General features: G+C 36.9%; 1 protein-coding gene across 3 annotated transcripts in view; it reads right to left on the bottom strand.

Annotated features, from left to right (window-relative positions):
* Positions 1–15,298, bottom strand: part of nAChRalpha4 (nicotinic acetylcholine receptor alpha4) — a 126,844-nt gene that overhangs the window by 58,190 nt on the left and 53,356 nt on the right. For all 3 annotated transcript variants that reach the window (XM_066390003.1, XM_066390002.1, XM_066390004.1), the window contains exons 2-3: positions 10,021–10,065; positions 6,720–6,829 (exon numbers count right to left, since the gene is read on the bottom strand). In XM_066390003.1, coding sequence (XP_066246100.1) covers positions 6,720–6,829; positions 10,021–10,065 — 155 coding nt within the window. The remainder of the gene's footprint in view (positions 1–6,719; positions 6,830–10,020; positions 10,066–15,298) is intronic.

The following is a 15,298-nucleotide window of genomic DNA, read 5'->3' as shown; positions in this document are numbered from 1 at the left end:
TGATGTTAAGTGTGACTAGGCGGGCATATTAGTAAGCTTATTCGTATATAGCCAAGAAACTTGGTATTCGGTGCTTTAGAAATTAACATGATAACAATGGTAGCGGGAGTTTGCTGAGAAAATGGGAGAGGTCATTTGAAATCGCACGCTAATGAGAAACTTCAGTTGGGAAAATTTTGAAAATTTGCTGCCTTTGTTGAAAACTTGTCTGAATTTTACAAAATGATTTGAAAATTCAAGAAAAAATCGTATGTCATTCTACATTTACTCCTCGAGTCGAAAAAATCTCATAAAGATCTTGAAGAAGAAAAAAATCCTTTCATAATTTTCAATAGTTTGCTATTAAACAGAACCTCTCCAGACTAAGAAAAGTTACCAAAAAAGCTTAAGAATTGGACGATTTCAAAGTATCCTCGTTCATCTGTGGAAGTTCCCCAAAACACGTTATATGTATTTTACAAAATTCACTAGTTTTGCTGCTAACAATTTCTAATGAATCCAAAAACGACATTCGGGAGGGTCAAAAACGAAAAAAACAAATGAAAAGAGAAAAAAATTTTTTAAAAGTCGAAGCTTTTATTTTACATGCGGCATGCATAGAAAAATGGAAAATATCCAATCCGCTTCTCCTTGATGCTTAAGACTAAAACTTCCAAGTGGATCTGTAGCAAAGCCTAATTTATCATTCAAGTTGTATATATAAAGGCAACTAGAAAAGATGATAAAAAAATCCAGGTCTAACACTTAAAAACTTTATTTAAAAATATTAAAAATTATTTAACATTGTCTTCTTCAAAATACTCTCCTTGGCAACGTATACACTTCTCTCAACGTCGTTTTCACTGCTGGAAGGGTCCTGAGAACTGTTCTTTTGGAATGCTGTTTAACTCTTCCAGCGATTTTTATTTATTCTTTTCAATCGAGTTAAACCGCTGGCCTTTCAAAGGTCTCTTGAATTTGGGAAGAAAGAAAAAGTTCATATGGGCCAGGTCTGTTAATTAGGGAGGCTGAAGGATGATAGCCATGCCGTTTTTTGTGCAGAAATCGCGAATGAGCAACGCAGAATGAACTGTTGCGTTGTCATAGTGCAACACCAAATCTCCATTTCGCCACAGCACCGGTCTCTTCCTTCACACAGCCTCACGCAAATTTCTCAGGATTTGAACGTAACGAAAACGATTAATTGTTTCACCTCGTGGAAGGAATTTGTAGTACGGCACATCCTTCCAGGCGAAAAAAAGTGAGCATGACTTTGACGTTTGATTTCATTTACCGTGCTTTTTTGGGGGTCGAAGAGATTTTTAACTTTCATTTACATTATTGGACTTTTGTTTCCACGTCGTAGCCGTAAACCCACGTCTCATCCCCAACGATGATGCGTTTCAACAAATTTTCATCACCATTTGCCATTTCAAAAAGTTTCTGACAAACCTGAACTCGGTGTTGTTTTTACTCTGCGGTCAACAGCTTTGGAACAAACTTTCCAGCCACACGATGCGTGTTCAGTTCCTTGATTAAAATTTCTTGGCATGGCCCAAATTAAATTTTGCATTCCTCGGCCATCTCACGAATGGTTAGACGACGATTTCACAGCACTAGACTCTTCACTCTTTCAACATGCCGTTAATCAGTCGAAGTCGATAGCCGTCCTGAACGTGGGTTATCTGCTGATGATGTCTGTCCTTTGAACGTCCTGAACCACTTATAACATCGTAGCCGACTCAAACATGCATTCCCAAACCTCTTTTGCAACATTTGAAAAGTTTCGGTAAAAGTTTTACCCACTTTAATACAAAACTTGATATAAACACGTAGCTCTTCATTTAAATTCGTCTTGCAAAATGTCGAAAAATCGTCAAACACGCAAAACTCGTTTCACAAAATCAGCTGCAACTTCGTGGAAACGAAAAAAATTGAGCATTGGAAAAAACAGTAGTGCTTGAGCTGAGTTACGTTTAATAATGCTGCTAACCGCACTGCACTTCGTTGCGACGTCACCCCGTAATTCGAAATCATGGAACTTTTTGATTATCCCTCGTACGTGCTTAAAGTCAGGTTATTGCACATATATATGGAAAGCAAAAAAATCCTCTAACCTTTCACTTAAACTTTTTCTTTAAACGAAAATACATCAAATCCTAATTGTACAACATATTAAAGCCTCAAGTAATATGCACTAAGTTCCCCCACAGAGTGGAAACGCTTTCAGCATTCCACGAGCATACATAAATTAAAAGCCCCATTCAAATTTCGCATACAAAATGACTTTTGGGCCCTTTTATTCTGGTGATATTTTTAATATTCATGTCGAGACCTTGTTTTTGAAACGGTGCTTCAATGGAAATAGACGCACTGCTGGATGATGTTCAAATTGAAATGGATATTTTTTCATGCATAAACTGTTTTTAAAACGCGACAAAAATTTTTAATCTGGTTTCATGCATCAAAAATTTTATTTAAAAAAATGATTAAAGCGTGAAAGAGAAAGGAAAATGAGATTGAATTTTCGGTGTTATCAGTGGGTTTAATGCATTGATAAAGTGACTAAACGCGAGTTTGGATATTGACGGTACGTGAGAACTAGGCTTACACCAAGTTAATTGAGAACTGGAAGCTGAACGTAATAATAAAATTTTTAGTAATACAGGGAGATGTTTATCGCTACGTGGAAACCAGACCCACACCTCTTACCACTCAATAGAAAAATTTCAAATCTAAAGAACTACCGGCTTCATTGACTATATAACATAGTAAAGGAATCCATCTCGGATATCCTTTATCGAAGAGTAGCGGCTCTAAGGGGCTAAAACCTTAAAAACGGTAAGTAGATAACCATAAAAATTGTAAGTCATTTTTTCTCGAATGTGGCTTTTGCCCGTAATTTGAATAAATGGATGGGTGCTCGTCTTGTCATTTTATCCTTCTGGGAAAGCTGGCAGAATAAAAATTTTATTTACTTTTATGTCGGGTGAAGTGTATTCTTTGGCAATATATGCGACTATTTGGGTTAATGTAATGAAAATTGATATTTATGGTCTCAGACCAAAATTGCAGTGACGTGCCTTTTGATGGCTAAATACTGGAATATTCGCGAAAACTAATCCAGTTACAATTCTTGGAAAGTTCACTTTGTTTTCCTAAGCAAGCCCCCATTTAAATTCATTGCCATGACGGAATCGCTTTGTGATCCAACTTTTTTTGAGGCACATTTTTCACGTTTCGGATGGCAGAAAAGCTCTAAAACATTATTTTTTTGCCTGCTCGGAAGTTGCTGATTACGTTAGAGATGTTGCGAGTTTGAACTAGATAAGGTTGACCGTAGAATAAATTTTCACGAAGGGCCTTAATATTTAAAAAAAATGTCCTCTGATACTGCCTTAAAATGTTGGGTAGTTCTTTGAAATCTACATGTTCCACAACATATTTTTTCAGTACGTGGGAACAGGACCTCTCAGTAATATTGCGAGGAAAAGATAAGGTCTGAAGAAAGTCCTAGTCAGCCGAAGTAAAATTAACATTCAATTATGGGGTCTATAAGAGAAGAGGGATATAATTGTAGGGGGAGGAGGTACGTGGGAATTCGACCTAGTTGTACAAAAAAAATATAAGCAGAGATTAATTCAAAGTTTCGGTGATTAATATTATATTAGAATAGTGGGTGTGTGGAGTAGTCAGACTTAAACACCGCGAGAAAGATACGTGGAAGTACGACCTATCAGCAATAAATTTTCATAAAGTTTTAATTTCAAAACGTGTAAAATTTTGGACTTTGCCTTACATAATCAAATTATAATTTTCTGTAAACGATTAGAGGCGGAGATACGTTGATTAATATGCGTAAAAGTGCTGAAAATGAGCTCAAGATACAAAATTTTAAAGCAACAATAATGAATATTATTTCGGATTAGTGCGTAAGACTTGACTATAAAAAGTTTGATCTCAGAAAAAAAAGGTACGCGGGAACAAGACCCATCGACAATAAACTTTTACGAAGTTTCAGTAAAAACAAATTCGAATTTTATGATTTTGAGTTTGTAATTCAAAAGTAAGGAAGTATATGAGAACGTACTTTCTTGTGTGCAAATTTCTAGTTATCACGGAAATAAAATATCGGAAATGTACATGGGAACTTGACGTTTTCGTGATAACAGTGACGCAAGACAGTAGAAACCACACGTGGGAACACAACTGATATCTTATGTATGTATCAGAGTATGTAACTTTTATCTCGCAACGGTAATTTTTAGCAGAATTAACGTATCAGGTATACCGGTATGAAATGAGCGTCAGGATATAAATGTCTCGATATTTTATAATTATAAATATTTATAAATGTCTCGGCATTTGTTGTAAACAAACCTTTTTTTTTGTTTGCTTGGTTGGTATACAAACTGACAAACATATTTAGTACAAATCAAGTCCTTGAACAAATAACACTATATTATTTCATTGTGCCAAAAATGTCGAATTTTGTACCACAAAATGATGATTTGCGGAAAGCATTAATTTTTTGCTTTAATTTGAAGAAAAGTGCTGCAGAGTCGCATCGCATGCTTGTCGAGGCATATGGTGATTATGCTTTATCAGAAGCAACATGCAAAAGATGGTTTCAACGATTCAGAAATAACAATTTTGATATGCAAAACGTAGAACGTGGCAGACCACCAAAAAAGTTTGAAGACGCCGAACTGCAATCAATATTGGATGAAGATGACACTTTAAGTCAAAAGAAAATGGCAGAAATGTTAAATGTTGCACAACAAACAATTTCTGATCGTTTAAAAGCTATGGGGAAGATCCAAAAATGTGGAAAATGGGTGCCGCATGAATTGAATGAAAGACAGATGGAGAACCGTAAAAACACCAGTGAAATTTTGCTTCAAAGGCACGAAAGAAAATCAGTTTTGCATCGAATTGTTACTGGAGATGAAAAATGGATTTATATTCAAAATCCTAAACGGAAAAAATCATGGGTTGATCCGGGACAACCATCAACATCGACTGCAAAACCTGATCGATTCGGCAAGAAGGCAATGCTGTGTGTTTGGTGGGATCAGAAAGGTGTGGTGCACCACGAGCTTTTAGAACCTGGTGAAACCGTTAATACTGTTCGCTACCGACGATAATTGATTAATTTAAACAATGCGTTGATCGAAAAACGGTCAGAATGGACCAGAAGACACGGGAAGGTAATTTTGCTTCATGACAACGCACTTCCACACAAAGCAACACCGGTTCAGGATACCATCAAAACACTTGGCTGGGAGTTGCTACCCCATCCGCCGTATTCCCCAGACTTGGCTCCTTCGGACTACCATTTGTTTTCATCGATGGGACACGCATTGGCTAAGTAGCACTTCGATTCCTACGAAGACGTAGAAAATTGGGTGTCTAATTGGTTTGATGCCAAAGAGGCACATTTCTATTGGCGTGGTATCCATAAATTGCCAGAAAGGTGGTCAAAATGTGTAGAAAACAATGGTCAATATTTTGAATAAATTTTATTTTTCTTTCCTTGTTAAAATTGGTGTTTTATTTTCACAAAATAGCGCTCATTTCATACCGGTAGACCTGGTAAGTACGACTTTAATATTTGTTTTCAAGTAAAATCCCATAATAATTGTTTTCTCGACTCAGCAATATAAATATTCGCAAAAAATATGAGGGGACCGTGACTCAACGGGACGGCCGTATAACAATTTCTTTTTGTGTACAGAATCTCATAAAACGAAATCCATAGAAGCTTGTTTAGTAGAAAAAGCCAAAATAGAAACTTTATCTGATATTTCGTCAGATAATTAATCAATCTCAGGCATCAATGTCTAACCGATGACACCGCATTCATCATTCAAGCAGAGAGGTGGGCCCTGCATCTGGACGTATAGGGCATGTTCATAAATATCTCCATAGAACCGCCCATCAGGGTCAGGAAATAATGGGATAATTGCAGAAGGATGGAATTCAGCAATAGAGCAATGAGATCTATTCAGACTTTGAGGTGGAACATAATAGGCTTCACGCCCCTTTTCTTCGTTAATAATGCTTTATATTTTAAAAAATCCGGCCTAATTTAGCAGCAGAAGGGCTCTTGCACCTTTCTGATGTAATGAGGGCTTTTGAGGGTGAATCACAAACAAACAAAGTAAATGCCGACTGTTGATGTTTCACGCAAAATTAATGACTCTTTTTAATTTTGGTGTGTCGGGGAGTCCCTTCCCGAAGAAAATCTAAATTGGGTAGCAAAACTATCTTCGCCAGAGCTAATTTACAACGCAGTTATTCACACTACATTGAAGTTATGGTAACTAATTCTGGCTGGGAATAATTCTGCCACCAAAATGGGCAAAACCGCAAACATGGCTTAACAGCGTGTCTGCCTGTCTGTCGTATTGTAACCCGATAAAAGTGCGTGCTGTTGCAGTGACAAAATTGCTGTGTGTATGACACACAGTTTGCCCTCCAAATTCAACCTATTAAGGTTAGTTTTAGCAGGAAAACTCCGAATATAGAAAAGATAACACATTTCAAATACCTGACATCAATAAGACAGATGTAAGCAGGATGGAAACCTCGATTTTCTTGGTAATTCTAATACTCATGGCGCCATGACTGAAATAAAAAGGCTTCATACTGTACAATTACGTGAGCACATTGAGCTAGTCACAAAGATGAAACTCTATAGAACAATCGTAAATAATGTAGGAGATCTCGGTACTTACTTATTATATAGTACTATATCCGGGCGCCAGATGTGGTCGGAAGGTACGTGCAGCATATGCACCCCTCCGTACTCCTTTGGTTCCCAGCGCAGCTTGTAGTCGTACCAAGACTGAAAAATGTAATTTGCTGTGTAATTACTGAGAATGTTGGGTTCGGCATAAATGCGTACCACCGCCAAAATTGAACAATCTAGAACCTTTTGCAGGCACAAAACTCTGAATATAAATTTCATAGGGTAGCTACCAGTAAAGCATCAACGTAGGGTAGGAAGTGCAGAGAATTACGAAACGAAAGGATCCAGACTGTCCAATTTTGGTGGTAGAAAGTATCTATTACTAGCACATAAGGTACGCATCATACAGGATTTTTTTACTTTCGCCTTAAGTTCAGAAGACGCCCTATATAGTCTTAAAACTGTGGAAGTATGATCTCGCTTTACCACCTTTGTTGGAAGCTATGGATAAGGATAACAGAGACATACGGAGACTAATGGCATGTATACTCCAAGATTCTTGGAAGTTAGAGACCTGTAGCACACAAATGAAAGACTCTAGAGAGCTCATTTTTGCTGGAAAAAAGCCTTACCCTTAAAGTACTGAAGATATGATATAATTGCGCCTCTTTAGTTAGAAGTTATCGACAGGAGTAATAGGGGCTAATTTTTTTTCATAAACCCGAATTGGAGTGAATCGCAAACCAAGTTTCTCCCATCTTCAGCGCCATCCTCAGTTCTTAAGTTACCATTCCAGACATCTAACTTTATCTAAAATTGGTCTGCCTCGCATATGCTGAATATGCATTTTGCTCGAGGCAACGACCTAGATTAGAGCTGAATGTCTTGGAGATAATGAGATAGTGCCTTAGTGCTGCGGTTAGTCAGTGAGTTTGAAGCACAAATCATTATTAATATTTAATAAATCGCTTCCTCGCCGATTTAGCAGAAGAAGTTGCCTCAACAGTAAATGAAGACAAGAGATTTTTAAAACATCCCAAATGTTTCCAATAGAATATAACCCTGACAACGTGAAGTAATTCTGTAAATAGATAGAACAGAGGATGCACACTTGTCTTTTATTTAGAACAATCGGATTGTTCAATACGTGCTCTTAAATAGGTATAAGGGAAATGCGGAGCACGTACCCTTGTAAATTGCGTGGTTACATTGGTTTGGCAGCAATTTGGGACAAAGAGAAGATAATAAACGTGTTAACAATGTGCAATTTCAAAAATCATTATCTGTTTTGTACATATGTTTTATCATGTGTTGCGATGTCGCTAAACTGCACACGGCAAACGTCTTTCGATGTTTACACATATCTCGTTAACTATAGGAGGTAGAGAAAAACTAATATGACTCAACGACTTTCTTCGACCGTCTTTAGCTTTCGAGCTGTAATGTATTACTCCTCTAGGCTGATCTCCGGAGAAGGTTTTGAGAGTGGTCTATTACTTTTTCTCTATTTCCTATGGTTACCGAGATATAAGCCTCAAAAGATGCTTGCCCTATACATTCCATGCACTTTTTTAATGGTTGATCTAAATAAGCGAGAAAGATGCATTCCAGCACAATATAGACTAGGTGAAAAGCATTAGCAAGAGTCAATGTGTCTACTTCATAATTGAGTGCTCTTTTTTCCACAAAGAAGGTAGAAATTCAGGGAGAACTCAGGAAGGGGGCGGACGTACGCACCTGCAGAAAGTGATTTTGCAGTCACTCTATCCAAAACTGGGTTTTTTATCTATTTGATCCCATTTGTAAACTTTGACTCAAATTTTAAACCTATATTTCATTTTTTACTTAACTTCTCTTTCTCCCCCCAGTCGCTCATTGTAGCCCCCGGATTGGCCACCACCACCAAACACCCTCCCCATGTAATTAGATTGTATTGAGTAGTTCTTTTATTATAGGGACTATGTACCGCATTGCCGACCTGAATCGGAACTCTAATATGGATCCTAACGGGTACCGGGACCCGAACTCTCTAAACAGTAATAGGGACGAGGTTCATAACGATTGAACAAAGGATCAGTATGACCGAGACGATTGAGACTGATGCTTTAGTGACCAACACTATGTCAATAATCAGAGATTCGCTGGGGTCTATGATAGACCCTTGAACGGTTGCTTTGACAGACATGTCACGTACGCTCGTTACGACAATCGGTGGAACGCCACTGGTTGCTACTACGATCAAAATTATCAGAACAGAGGCTACAACGACAGAGATGAGACTAATCAGAGCCGATAAGGAGACTATAATAACCAAGACGTCAATAACCGCGGCCCTAATATAATCGTCATTTTGATAGGGACAACAGAGACTACAGAAATCGCGACAGCTGGGATCCTATATTAGGATCGCGAATGCTCTAGAGACCCTGACTCTAATCGAGGCTATATAGCTCTAGGGATCAAAATTGCAGGGACGGCAATAGGGATCTCTACTTTGATATGAACAACAGAGACCCCTACAATAGAAACTTGAACGATCGTGATTGCTGTCCTTCTAGGGATTACAATAGGGACAATCAGGGCAGGACCTATAGCAGAAAATAAATCCTCTATTGAATTATCTCTTTCTTTCAATACCACTTATCAAAGCTGTCTTAGCCTTCTTTTTTATTATATTTAAACTTGAAGTGCTGAAAATCTTCTCGTTCACTCCCACGTTCGCAGTTTATCTATTTTCATCCTCCTTTGGATAATCGTTTTATCTGCGGTATCTTTCCAGAGTGCTTAAGTTCAAACAAGAGTCGCACGGATGCGCTTTTATCCAGAAACTCTTTGGAGTTCATAACTCTTCTGATGTTTTTTACTGCACGCTCTGCTGATTTCGCGATTATATAAATTCTTCACATCGACTGCGGAGCATGTGTCCTGCTATCCAAAAATCCAGCTACCCACTTGATTCTACGCCACTGATGAAGATGCGAATTTTCTAATGCAGGCGGAAGATTGATAGCGAAAAACGAACACCAAAATGTTAGTCACGGAGCTTTAATAAATATTAATTTATTAATCTCGAAGCTGTTTAATTAATTAAATTTTATCCAAGCAGTTTTCCAAATATTAAGAAAAACCGCTCCATGAACTCCATTTTCAAGAGGCGCTAACGCCCTGAAGAGGCACTTATAGACAACGCTTGTAGGAACTAGTTTTCTTAATTTGCACGCTATTCTTACGCTATTACATTCCGTATTGTAATACGGCTGGATTGTATGGTGTGCGACCATTTTTGCCGAGTTGACTCAAATGAGGAGATATGCACGATTTTCGAAATAGAAATGTTACTGTCTTACCTGCTCCACCCAGAGATTGGTAGTCATTATCTGGTTTTTCAGATTCTGAAACAAAAAATCTAATGAGCAAAAAGGAATAATTCAATTATCGATATTTCTTAGACGAACACAACAATACCCTCTCGAGCAACGCGTCTCCGTAATAGGGTCAAAGCCTCAAATAAACTTGGAAACTTCGAGTAGCAGGCTTTCAACGACCCTCGTCCTATTGGAAACGTTGGAAATTGTAATCAACACATTTAGGCTAAAATTCGTGAGCTTCTATACTCTTACACGCTACGTGCATATTAGATTTCAACGACAGACTGATTTGGAAATGACTTTCTTACGAAACAATCTCCGGAAGATTCATTTTCCCTCCAAACTAGAATTGGCTTGATGACTGAAATTGAATTGTGAACTAATAAACTCTATTTTGGGGCTAATGTGTTTTGCCACTGGAAATTTTGCTCTATTCTGGTTAAAGCCTCAAAACTAATTTAAAGTATCCGCATCTCAGAAATGAAGGGGAAATTAAAGTTCATCTGTGAACAATGTGTTTATTTCGGAGTGAATAACCCGCCTCTAACAGGCTGAGCCCATTGTCCTGATTTATGGAGGAGTAGTGTATTAACGGCATTAACCAGCTGAGAGTCGGATATTTCTGATGTTTATACATGAGTAGGTTGCGATGGGGTAAATCTAGTGTACAGCGATAACGTCGGGAACAGGTTAATTAAGTGGCTAATCATGTATCCATTATACTGCTAATTATAGCTTAAAAAAATTAGGTAAAAACCCACTTTTAAAATTTAATGTTTCGAAATATCGGTGCGAGACGCCTATGGTTTTTGCACATGAAGCATTTTCATGAATGCAGGGTGTCCCGAAAATCAATGTCAAAAATGGTATCATGAGATTACTTGGGTCAAAACATTAAGATTTAGGTCAAAAGTTATTTGAAGAAAGTTTCTCGTTTAGATGCTATTGGCTGTCAAAGTTCTTGAACAAAAACATACTTTTTGCTATATCTCGAGAATGCTTCAATGGATTTTAATGAATCTCATTGTGCATTTATTCATTATTACAAGGATTATTTTCATGTAGCATTTATGTCTTTTCGCAATGTGAAAGTGATAAATTCTTAGCCATCTTCGTACAAAAATTATCAGAACTTTGTGTTAGGCAGCTGCATCCTATCGGTTTTTTTTCTAATGATACATTAGCCCTTTCTCCAACTTTTCTATCTCTTGGAAATTTCTCGTACGGTTAACATTTCACGTCGAAAAAAATTATTTTCTTTTCTCATGCAGAACACCAACTTGCCATTCCTTCGATAATTATCAACACTTGTCGATGTGAACGCTGACGTCACTTATGGAAAATATCATAAAAAGTAATCAACATTTTTTGACGTTTCTTTTGAGTTGTTTCTTTTAAGAACAATAATGGCGTTTTCTAATGAAGAAATGACTGATATGGTTAAAATTATGGGTACTACCCATACTACCCATTCATTAAAATCCATTGAAGCATTCTCGAGATATAGCAAAAAATATGTTTTTGTTCAAGAACTTTGACCGCCAATAGCATCTAAACGAGAAACTTTCTTCAAATATCTTTTGACCTAAATCTTAATGTTTTGACCCAAATAATCTCGTGATACCATTTTTGACATTAATTGTTGGGACACCCTGTATAATAGAACTGGCCGCTCCAAATTATGCTACTTTTAAATATTTCAAATTATTCTTGAATATGTCACAATAACCTCAAAATACCTTAAATATTTCGATATATCAGTGTGGTGCGCCCAGGATTTCCGAAAAATAAAGGTGCCACGTTTCATGGAAGTAACTGATTGTGAAGACGAACGCCCATGGTAACAACCAGGGTCACAACATGTCATTTAATTTAATGCTTGGAAACATCAATGTGATATGCTTATGGCTCTCAGACCAGAAGTATAAATTATAAAAATAAATATAAATATAATAAAAAATAATAATAAATATAAAATATAATAACGTTAAACTTTCTTAAATGTTTGAGAAATGCGAGTGTGAAGTCCATGGTTTTAAGACAACAAGGGCATTAATTTTTGTGGAATTATCTGGAATTTCGTAATAGTGTTTATGACAATATTAAGGGTCGGGACACATCCTTGGCAAATTTTTAATTATGCTTAAAAAACAAAAGCGTACATTTTCGCGAGTTAATGGATATTTAGAACGAATGCTCTCGGCAATTTTCAGGGCCAGAAGCCATTATTCAGAACATAAATATTTCATAAATCTTTGCAAAAATCCATGTAATACGTCTATGGTTTTCGGATCGTAAAATAGGCGACTTCAACTCATTGTCATTTTTTATCTTTTGCCTTTTTTTAATTATTCTTAACTAGCATCAGGATTAAAAGATTAAATATTTTGGAATATCTGGTGGGTATGACAATGGCTTCATATAGGCAAAACAGTGTCCTTGGTTAAACAAGATACTGAAAATATGATTTCATGTAATTACGAACAGCGGAAGTCGTCTTTTTCCCCGATTTTTAAATATCGGTTTGGTACGCCAATAATTTTTGTATACGCATTACTATAAGCAGAACATGTTTCTTTTACATGACAAATCTTGCGAAAACCATTCAGTTTAGGATAATTCGGAAATTTGCCGAATATTCTGAATTATCGGTGTTGCACGAGAACGTTTTTTTCGTGACCTCGTTTATTTTTTGCGGCGATCACAACCAAAGAAACGTGTTAACACCAGATTTTAATTGAAAATATTTTCAATTAAAGGATCTTTTCGGCTTACTCCGTTTTTATTGTGCATTATGATTCGCTTAAACTAAGGGTGACCGTTAAACAAAATTGTAAAAGTAAGATGTTGATTGGTTACTTAGTGCCCAAACCACCAATCAAAGTATTTACCATAAAACATCTGGCTAACAGACAAATTCATCCCAGAGGTGCCTCTGATATTTTAATGCCCATTTGAGGTTTTTTAACAACCTATCTCCATATGGCAGACGTGGGAGACATTTTACGTCTAAAAACGTGAATTCCACATTTATAAATGTTTACCCCACGTCTCGTCACATTCAAATATCGATTCTAGCCAGTCTAAACCATTAAAGAATGTAATTATTCTCCAGCAAGGCAATTGCGCCCAAAACAGAAATAAAATAGAACTACTATTATAAGAGAAAGGGGGCCTTTCTTACTTCACTGCTTACCTATAAAATCCACGTTTCCTGGATGATTTATGGCGCCTGGATAAGATATGGAAGTGAACGGAGTGGTGTAATTATTAAAACAGACAACCGTTCATAATTTATTTAAATTACGGATGTCGTGATTTATGCAAGGTCGTGTTTACGGCAGGTTTATACTTGCGACTTTGTGACGCGTGATTTTTACGAGTTTCTACAGCGTTTCTCAGGACATTTGTTATTGGTAGAAACCATAAAAGTCTTAACGCACAATTTGGCTTACATAATCCTTTAGTGCCGATAAAACAACGCCTTGGCAAAGTCGCCGGAAGGATTGATTCCATGGGGCATTCCAGAGCATTTTGGTCTCTTGGCTCTAAAGCCGGATTTTGGTTTGAATCAGAAAGTAGCACTGATTTGAATCCGAAATGGAATAATTTTGTAAAAGCAATTCCTGAACGATAACAATATCTCGCTTTATCCAAAAAAATTACCCGCTGCCTTAGGGCAAACCTCCATTTGTTAATCCAGGGAAAATTTCAATTCCAGGCCTGTGCGCGGCAATCCTCCACATTAATAGAGGGGCTCGAAACTCGTTCACTTTTACATTTCAAAACGGTTATGTACTTATATTTGCTAAATTATGGAAGATTAGATTTCATTATTTTCCATCGTTTCGAAAGCCAGGGAAGCTCCCTACTGCTTTAGAGTCGTTTTGTCATTTCGCTCCGAATATAATCGGTGAAAAAGGGGCCGTGTTTTCTGTCATTTATCTCATACAAGTGAGCTATTAAGCTGTATGTTTTCTCCTTAAAGGGTGCTAGATGAAATGCATTAATTGTCGAATTGCGCACAAACCGGTGAGATGTGATTAATTTCCATTTCTATCCACTTAGCGAAAGATAATGGAACTTGAAATAAAAAGGGAAAGAACAATTAGAAAAATGCTTTGTATTTGCAACCGTCAAATGGTCCACTAAATCGGACTCGGAGATGTAAAGACCGAATGGCCCCATGTAATAGCACTAGAGGTTTGATGTCTCTTTTTATAGCAGCACTTGTCCCGTCAGTTTCCCAGTCGTAACTGCTGAGTAATGCATTCTCTAGCCCCCACGGAATGCTGCTTTAGCTGCCTACAAACCTCTAGATAGTTATGAGTAATGACATAAATTGCCTCATTTTCTCGAAGAAGTTTAATGATCAGAGAATCCAGATAAAAGCTCAAAACCCTAACATGCTTATGTGAGGACAATTATCAGCAGCTCTGTTAATTGTATTAGCTCTAATGCTTAAAATGACTAAAAGTTAAATGAGATAGTTTATGAGAGCCATAAATTCGTTTCATTATACTGCTGCTTTGCAGTGTTGAATATTGCAAGCTTTAAAAATCAAGGTTAAAGCCCTTAGCACGGTTTGCTGGAAATTTAGATTTAATTTATGTTTTTGTATGGGTGGATGAGTTAAATTGGGCTCTAAAGGCGGTTGAAACTGTGTAATTATGAAGAGAGCGGATTTATTGTTTGAGGAATATGCAGGAATTGCTATAGGAGAATCAGATCTGTGAAAATGCGAACAGGAGTTCATAAAATAGCATACTCATGGTCTCGTTGACATGAAGTATCAAAATAAATGTATACAGAGTGTTTTTTTTTTGGCGTGCCTACCATTGCTATCTCCGAAACGGTGAGAGTTACAACTTCGATTAAATTAGACTAAATTGGCCCCTTAAGGAGCTGATTAAGGAAACCGCTGCAAGGTTGCCACATTTTCAGTAGTTTCCTAGATATTTGAAAAAGTATGAAAATGGTCCAAAACTTCAAACCCTCGTGTTTCGTACACTATTTGTGGCAGAAAAGAAGTTTAAATTACAAAGTTTCACAACTTTTTACTCTCTACAAAACGACATATCGAACGTCATTGTACAGCTTTTAGTAACTAAGTAATCGGTATCAACTTCATTATTTTAAATACAGACCTGGAATTTTTATTTCATATTTCGAAAGCGTTTTTTATTCCTGACAGATCCATGTATAATATGTTTACATTTATTAACGTTTCAACCCGCATAATTCATCATCAGACTAT

The sequence above is a fragment of the Euwallacea similis genome, chromosome 5, assembly GCF_039881205.1.
Source record: "Euwallacea similis isolate ESF13 chromosome 5, ESF131.1, whole genome shotgun sequence".
In the NCBI taxonomy this organism is placed as follows: Eukaryota; Metazoa; Arthropoda; class Insecta; order Coleoptera; family Curculionidae; genus Euwallacea; species Euwallacea similis.
This window is presented reverse-complemented; position numbering and strand designations above follow the sequence as displayed.